The 9,139-nt window shown below is 38.1% G+C and overlaps 1 protein-coding gene across 1 annotated transcript; it reads right to left on the bottom strand.

Annotated features, from left to right (window-relative positions):
* Positions 1-429: 429 nt before the first annotated feature.
* Positions 430-9,125, bottom strand: LOC117964583 (gastrotropin-like). The gene is made up of 5 exons (XM_058996213.1): positions 7,067-9,125; positions 2,005-2,116; positions 1,386-1,558; positions 1,090-1,179; positions 430-543 (listed from the first exon to the last, which is right to left on the bottom strand). Exons 2-5 carry the CDS (start codon positions 2,069-2,071, stop codon positions 493-495), a joined length of 381 nt encoding a protein of 126 aa, XP_058852196.1. The 5' UTR covers positions 2,072-2,116; positions 7,067-9,125; the 3' UTR covers positions 430-492.
* Between the last annotated feature and the right edge of the window lie 14 nt (positions 9,126-9,139).

Raw genomic sequence — 9,139 nt, 5'->3', positions numbered from 1 at the left:
CAGCAATCCATAACATTTTGCCAGGAATGTTAGTGATTCATAACATTCTTTTGGTGGTTCTCTGTTTTACAGCCTTAAACGTGAAATTTTCTAAAACAAAGTGGTTAGTAAGCACGCTTATTGTGTAAATGTCTTTCTGGTGCAGTCAAATAAGAACACATCTCCCTCTTGTGGCTGTAAAGATGTACTGCAGTTCTCACAAAGGTGTTGGATTGCTTACAAACCAGCAGCTGGAAATCACTATTCAATGACCGATACAATAAATTCTAATATCTGCCTGGAGATTTAAAATCTTATTTTTTGTCATTGGATAGGTTAATAATGAAGTGCACAATCATTATATATATATATATATATATATATATATATATATATAATATATAATTAGTAACAAAATAACGCGAAGTAGTCAAGTGAACCTTCATATTTATTTATTTTATTGCAGTTGAATGTTTTTTGTTTACACTAGTTTTCTTGTACTGGAGTCTGTCTTTAAATTCTCTTGCTGGTTCTCTTCATTGTGACACCACCTGATGTAGAGCACTGTAAAGAAATGGACACAATATGTCAGTTTCTACAGAAACAAGACATTTCTCAGTCCAGCCATGACAGCTGTGTAGACACACAGCTGCAAATGAGGTTTTCAATGCTTGATAATGTGTCATGTCACGTTAAAACATTTGAAGAAGAATGCTGTACATCGAACTTTAACTGAAGCCAATGAAAATCTAGTATTTCACCATGCAAAATGCCTGCATGTGCTTTCATCAAGATACAACCTGCAAATAGTAAACCTTACACGCAAATATCAGCATCTTGAAAAATATATACACAGCATTCATCTGAAGAAACATAACACTCTTCAGAACACCAGGAGTAAAACCAGGGATTTAGTCATATGTGTTGTACAGTTAAAAAAAGAAAGCAACGATTGATTATCAAGCTCTTTAGAAATACAGTGAAAGTTGTCTGGCTGTGCCAATCTGATCTCTCATATCTGCCTGCCTATCTAAATAATTGCCATTTTTGTACCAAATCTGTATTTTGCACAAACACCACGAAGAAGAATCCCCTCCCCTCCCCTCTCACCTCGACGAGCTTGCCTCCTGAGATCTCAGCTGTGTGCTGGTAGTTAGGGAATCGCACTGTAATTTTTCCACCCTCCAGGGTCACAGTGGCCTATGGAAGGAAACACATCCGTCATTGAAAAACAGTGAATACATTGTGGTGTACCCAGTATGTAACCTGTAATGTATTGGTATGGTATGTTTAAAACAAAACAAAAATCCCAATTAACATAACTTTGAATTTGTATTTAGCTTATTTGTAAATGCAGTTTATGTATATATAGATTTGGTAATGTCAGCAATATGCCATGATCTTACCTTGAATTTCTTGCCCGCCATGGTTTCCATTTCGGATTCCTGGTCAATCACAAACTTGTTTGTCATGGTCTTCTGGGGGTAGATCTGGGACCAGGTGAACTCGTTCCCATTCTGGATCACTTCTGTAACAATCTTGAAGTTCCTCCCCTTCTCAATGGTATCATCTGGGATACCTGAACAGGTGAGAGCATGGGGATTTCACGAGCCGAAACAAAGGCTTGGTACAAAAACTTGACATTATAGAGACCAGAGTGCCTGCACCTTACAAACAGCATTGTAATGGGTTTCTTTACTTGAGTCCTATACTACATAAAGAGGCTATCCATACAGGGTTTGAGAAGTGCAATACCCAGAGAATGTTCAGTGTTCAACATTTACATCTTAGCTTAACAAAATGAACTGGCATTCCATCAGAGAATGGAGGATCAAGACATTGGTGCAGCTAGTTCCTTCCTCTTGCAGCACAGTGCTATTATAATAACTAACATAATAAAATACATGTGCATGTAGGATGTTAGCATGTTGCTCTCAAATTCATCAAAGCACCACACTCTTAAGAATGCAGATACGTCCATCGATACCCCGGCCATCAGATCTATAACAGGAAAGATTGTCTTACCGATCTTCTTGAGGAATTCGTCGTAGTTCTCCTGGCTCTCGATCTCATACTTGCCATTGAATGCCATGGTGATATCTCTGCTGGAGGAGGCTGGCTGGAGGCGAGTGTGGCTCTGGAAGGTGTAGACTGTCAGAGAGCCCCCCTCTTTAAATACAGTGCTCACACACCTTAATGACACTCATCGTGTCACTGTACATCATAAACTTTATTGTGGCACCACAGTTTTGACAAGGTTGCCCTGCATAAAGTAAGTCACTGATTCTAATGTCAATGAACTCAAAAGTTAATCATTTTCTTGAGACGATAATTCTGTACAAGACACTGGCTCATCTGTGGGGATCTTTGTGTGGCGAAGTGAAGAACAAGAAACGCCAGCATTAAAGTGGGCCTTCAGATTCTCTTTTTATATAGAAATCTGTTTCAGGTGCCCGTGGGTAACACAGAACTGCTTTTTAAAGATCCTCCAGCTGATTTCACAGATCCAGTTATCCGAGATATAAAAATAAAACAGAGACCTACAGTTTCACAAGAATATGATTATGAGGCAAGAGCTTCACCTCATCCAAACCCTTATAAGTGTTCCTTAGTAAAAGTACAGCAAAGTGTAATAAAGCATAATGAAAGCACGGTAAAGCACAGGTACGTCTTGTAAAGTCTAGAGGTATGCTTTTTTTAGCACATTTACAAGGGATGAAGTACCCTCAGACACAGCATGCTTCCCTAGATCTTCACGAAGTAGCAGTGGAACCGCCCGCTGAATTTCTCTCCAGTGATGGTACTGCTCTTCATTTTATGCTGTGCATTTTAGTACCAAATCCAGCCTGTGCATTTTAGTACCAAATCCCAACCTGAGACCCCACAAGAACCCTGCCCCTGAGCTGTTGGTGGCACACATTGCACTGTAAGAGCAGTGATCGTCTTGAGCTTTCTTTATCAGTATTAGAAGAGGATCAGTGACCCTGCAGTCTTCCACACACCTGCACAATAGGGAATTCCACACCACAAAGGGAGCTCAGATAACAGTGATGTGGCTTCACATTTAGGGGGAAAAAGAACAATGCATTTAGCTTCTTAACCCCCAACCCCCTTTGACATCGCTGTCTCTCCTGTAGCAAAGACATTCACGTTCCTAATTATTTAAAAGATAATGTTCACGTGGCGTCACATTTGATCAAATGGTTCTGTGGGGTTAAAGATTTAACTGCAGGTTCTTTGAACCCCACAATCTGAGGTTAATAAAAGTTCCTGTCTAGAATCAGCGTTAGTGTTCCAGAATCTAGCCCTCAGCCCCTCAGCAGTTCAGATGTAAGAGGCACGCTTCTGTCGTGATCTGTAAGGAAATGGACACCCCACCCACACACCCCTCTCTCTCCCTCACAAGTTCACATTGCTTCTGAGCGCCTCATAAGAGATAAAGTGGAGGTGACAGAAACAGGTATACCAACAACTCCTTACTTACTTAAATGAACAGCTGCCCCAGGCAAGCTGAAAGGCTTGTCTCTCAAATTCATTCTTCTGACTTTCAACACAAACCCACGAGGTGTAACATATTGTTTTCAGTGATGTCTTAGAGGGGATGAGTGACTTATTAAAATGGGAATTTAAAACAGTGCCACTGGATCTTTACACAAACTAGACAGAACCTTCTTTATCTGCATAGAAGGCAGATATGCGTGTTCCTCTAGAATACTATTTGAATAAGCAACGTTCTGATTCTGTATGACGAAATCCAATGCGGGCAATGACCCCATCAGGGGACTATAAGTTTGCTGAGGTCAGGAGAGAAAAAAATAATTCAGTTATTCATTCACTTAGTCAGAGTCCCATTAGCTTTGATGTCGTGAAGGTAAAATACATTAAGCCATTACTCTCAAGAGAAAATCTTGCCAAAGCGATTATGGCTCTGAAACCAGACTGAACAGTTACGAAACATGAAAATATTCAATTAGGTTATGGCATGCTTGTATACTACTAAGAATATAAAGCTCTGTAAAATATCAACTCACTTTTACAATCACCAACTGAAAACTGGTGTTCTGGTTGGCTGTCCAAGATTGAAGTGTATTTATCAAAACCATTGAAAATGATATTTGTGTTGATGACTTTATTGCTGATTACCATGATAATACAGAAACACTGATTAAGAATTCTACCTCATATATGTTGATAGGTGAAATGGTATTCATATCAGTCCAGAGATGATAGGCAAAGAGAAGGAGAGGTGATAGCTTTTATTGGACTTACTAAGCAATAATTAATCACAGGCTTTCACTTACTTTTACCTGAAAGAGTCCTCTGCCTTGAAAACTGGTGATTAATTATTGTTTAGTTAGTCCAATAAAAGGTATCACCTCATATGTAAAATGCAGTTCTTTTTGACTTGTTGTGTTCCATCAGCACAGCAATCCCCACATCATCTCAGGAGAATTAAAGGTCATTAGATGTACCTCAATACCACGACCAAGCCTGGGTGCTCTACAGTGGTTGTCGGATGAGCTAACACAGGACAAAAGCCAGACTTATCTATAGTCTTCAGGGGATAGAAGTTCCCAAACTCTCTAGCCTCAAGGCCCCCCCATGGCATTAGGGTTTTCTGCTTCCTCTATGAATAATCTATAGAAATATGAAATGTATTCTCTTTACAATCACCTCTTTTGTTGCATAATGTTAGCACAGTCATTGGGAATGAAGAGAATACAGTCGCAGACAAATGTATTGACACCCTACACTTAATATAAGATCATTCAAGGAAACATGTTAAATACATTAGTAAACACTAGCCACTAATTAATATGACAAAGACCAAAATACACAATTTCTAGTAGTTTAACAAACCATCTTTATAAAAAATAAAAAAGCACTTAAGCAATTTCAAATACTTGTTCATGATAAACGTATTGGATTGAATGAATGCAGCCATGTATCAAAATATTCCACAAAGCACAATGATACCGTCTCCTCGTAGACTGATTGGCAGACAGTTTATCTACTGACAGAACAATGACCCTAAGCATACAGCTAAGTCAACTATGGAATTCTTGAAGAAAACAAAGATAGAAGTTCTGGAACAGCCTTTGCAATCACTAGATCTCAATCTAATCGAAATGCTTTGGACTGATCTGAAAAACATTGTGTATCCAATATGTCTGAGCTAAAGGAAATATGCAAGACAGAATGAGCCCAGATTTCACCAACAAGCTGTAACATACTGGGTTAAGAATGATCATACACATCTGATAGAAGGAAAAGGAGGATACACAAAAGAATAAAGCAGGGGTGGCAATACTTTTGCCATGAACAAATATTTTAAATGACATGTGTGTCTGTTTTTTTTGAAAAAGATAATTAAATTAGTAGAAATTGTGTATTTCCTTTTTGTTTTATTAAAAAGTGGTTAAAGTTGACTAACTACTTGTCCTTGATCTGTTACCTTGAATGAAGGTATAATAACCGTAGGGTGCCAATACTTTTGTCTGTGACTGTAAATATAGAGCTAAAGTCAAGGCAGAACCTGTTTCAGTTGAAATAACCTAAAGCACCTAACAGCAGCGTTCATGTTAATACATTCATTCACCTGCCTGGGCAATATCAGGTGGCAGGATCATTTGGGAGAATGATTTGTGTATTTGCTGTGCCTCCCTGAAACCATCTTGAACTCCCAGTGTGTGAACCCCTGGTCTAGGTTACAGAATGGATATAAGAGTGGAACTCAACAAAAACACAAACTGCACGACAGCAACAACAAAAAAAAGAAAACCTTTAAAGCTCCCTTGATTGATTTTTAAACCAAAAAATAAATCCCAGCAAAACACTTACAGATTCCATCAGAATGTAGTGTAGTACATACAGCAAGATCTGGATTTGAAACATTTTACAACGTCTTCCTGAGGATAGAGTGCGTCACTGGCCTTGACCTTCCGATGTCTGAGTTTATTAACCTGATTCAGATAAACATCTTATCACATCAAACACAGTAGCTTTCCAAGATAAAGACATATATATATATATATATATATATATATATATATATATATATATATATATATATATATATATATATATATTTAAAATTCTGCTGCGTGCAAGGCTTGAGAGACACATCAAACAACAGGCCTCAGCAGTTATACTCAGTATATTCTGTTTCTTCTCTCCCCCCAAAATGACAACGAATCCTGCAGAAATAACATTTAACACAGGTAAATAAATAAAAGCCTAATTAACAGCATGGTGCCTGGTATACCACTGCATAAACTAGGTAAAGGACACCTTTTCTTGAAGTTTCATCAACATCGTATGATTGTGTGTTTGCTGTGGAGGAGCTTGTGCAAAGCTGGCAGTGAAACACAAAGGAGCCCTCTGCTGGAAGATCAGAGAATGACATCAAACAAACCAAACTAACCATCTAAATGGTTACAATACTCAACCATTTCACTGCAGCACAAACCTCAACTGAAAACACTCAGGAAATAGTGAATAATAATAATTGAGATCATCGTCAAAACGCACGTTGCACTTGAACTGTTATTCCTGCAGGATCAGTGTAGAAGAAAATAAACAATAAACTCTCAAAGATAAGAAAGCACATATAAGCATGTATGTGGTGGACAGTACATTACGCAGAACCCAATACCTTGAAGCTGTAATCACAGTGACGGTATGAATGAAAGGTGTAGCTTTTGTATGTTTAGACAGGTTATAATATAGTATCACCCTGATGTATCCACATGCTTTTGCCACATTTCTTTAATTAAACCTCAACCCATTGTTTTTGACTTACACCAGTCAATGCCATTGATCTGCAGTCTCAGGTTTGTACAGAAACATCCCAACAATGCCAATCAAAAGAACACAGTAACAACAGAGGAGACCACAAGGGCAAAGTCCTTTCGAAGCTTGAATGCCGCATAGCTCCTCCTTATTATATAGGTGCTGTGGCTGCCTTTCTTTCTGATGCAATTATGCATAAAAGAAGCTCATTGAGAGAACAATGCTTGACCCTTATCAATGGTAATTAGGCACTGAAAAACTAAGCACTTGAATGGCTTTTTAAATGTATGCTTACCTCACAGGAAGAAGACAGCTAAAAGGCAATTGTAAATAGCAGGAGGGGGGTTGTGCTTGTCAGCATTATTATAAAGTACTTGTACAAGCAGAGCACGATGGGGTCAGCAAGCTCTGTGTTGCAACATGGAGAGGATAATCCACAAAACACAGTATTAAAGATATTGTTTGCAAACAGCAATAACTGACAGCAATGTTAGAACTCTGCATTGCATATTCATTCTGCTTCCCACATTGAGGAAAGCTGTAGGTTTCTATTTTAGGCCTGCTCTTCACAAGAAGTGTTAGTCCCCCTCTGCAACAATGTAATATTCATACTGTCTTTTTTTGGCCAAAAATTTGAATAATTTAATTGGATGATCTGGCTGAGCACTATTCATGCCAGCCAATAAAAATGTGTGCAACACTCTAGTCCAATGTAGTGTTCAACACACTCTGCTCACTCTTAAAGAGGTGGGGCTGGATGTTTCCATTCTCCCTTAATAAGCTGTGTTGAAAATGCCCCGTCATTTAAATTTCATATACCAGTTTAAGGGATATGCAGTAAGTAAATAAATGTAATGTAAGAGTAAAAGGTAAATATCAAACAGTGCAAGTACAGAAAGTGTGATCACACAAGCTACATTTACATATTAGTATTAGTAGTCTGGAAATGAAATAGCATTTTGCACTGGTGTATAGCAGATACACACGTGTGTGAACTGGAGAGAACTAACACTCTCACAGTCCCAATGACAATATCCATAATCAATGCTCATTTAAAGGGGCCCTCACACCCTGCAGAGCAAAACATTCAAATGAAAATAAGTCAAATCATTGAAATTGGCAAATATGATTATGTGCAATGGTCAATAATTAAGTACGGGGTAACTTTACGAGCAGAGGTAATAAAACCAAAGAGGTTAGTAATTAAATGTTTGGCTAATTCAAAATAGATTGCTCATAAGGGCACTCATTCTGTGTAGTTTTAGAAATAAACAAAATATTTCCAGGAATCTCGTTTGTCACTGTTAACTACATAAGTCTCAAATGTGCAACATGGAAAGAAACACATATAAAGGATGTGCAAACATGTTAGTAATCTTTGGCCTGAATGAAACATTTGCAGAACATTCTATTAAAATCATCTGAGCAAATTCTTAGTACATCTAGCCTTGACATTTAACAGGAAACAAATGCAGCAAATTAAAAAGGACTTCCTAACAAGGTCTACAGAACAAACTGACATTAGTGTGCACTACACTGTGATGTTTCAAACTGGTTTTGTCTCTGAGGCTGCTCAGTAGGAGAATGGGCAGTCCAAGGCAATGTGCCGGAGGCCAGGAAGATGGCTGGATGACCTGTAAAAGATCTACAGACTACAGCAGCACTGCAATACTAGTCCTGTAAGTTGAGCGCAAGTTAATGAATCAGGATAATATTAGTACTGTACCACTGTAACTAACATCACTGTTCACTAACAGATGGCCTTGCAGATTGATGATATTGTATGGGTGCTGAGCACTTGTCTGCTGACAACTGTTTCAAAATTGGATGGAAGTTAATATACTATTTATTTATTTATTTATCTATTACCACTTTGACCATACCTAACTGAGTGTACCACTGTCAACAATATTTCTAGAAGTTATTTGTTTTTGGCAGTTAACACATATTATTCTTAAAATACAATAATAATAATAATAATAATATATGTATTTGTATTTAGCGTCTTTGCAAGGTGTATTGACAACACACAAATCAATGTATGTTCAAGTTAAGTGTTACAGAGACGTTCAGCGTCCAGAATTAGGATGCTTGCTTGATAGAGACTAGAATGAGACCCACGCGGGTTCTTTTAAAACGTGTGCCTTTGTATGTTCGTGAAAATGCTTTATATTAACACGTGGTCCACATCCATACGTTTTCTGTAAACACTGCGAGGGGTGGCCGGTTTCAAAGATAACATTGATAGGCATTTTCTTGTGCCAATAGATAGCCGAAGGACTTGGAATGAACCAATCATTGATTAGGATCCTCACCAAGGAATGCAAATTCACGCGAAAGAAAAAGGTCTATCAATCAAATTATTTAC

The sequence above is a fragment of the Acipenser ruthenus genome, chromosome 22 (genome assembly GCF_902713425.1).
Source record: "Acipenser ruthenus chromosome 22, fAciRut3.2 maternal haplotype, whole genome shotgun sequence".
Lineage (NCBI taxonomy): Eukaryota > Metazoa > Chordata > Actinopteri > Acipenseriformes > Acipenseridae > Acipenser > Acipenser ruthenus.
Note: the sequence above shows the minus strand (reverse complement) of the source record. Positions and strands in the feature narration are given on the sequence as shown.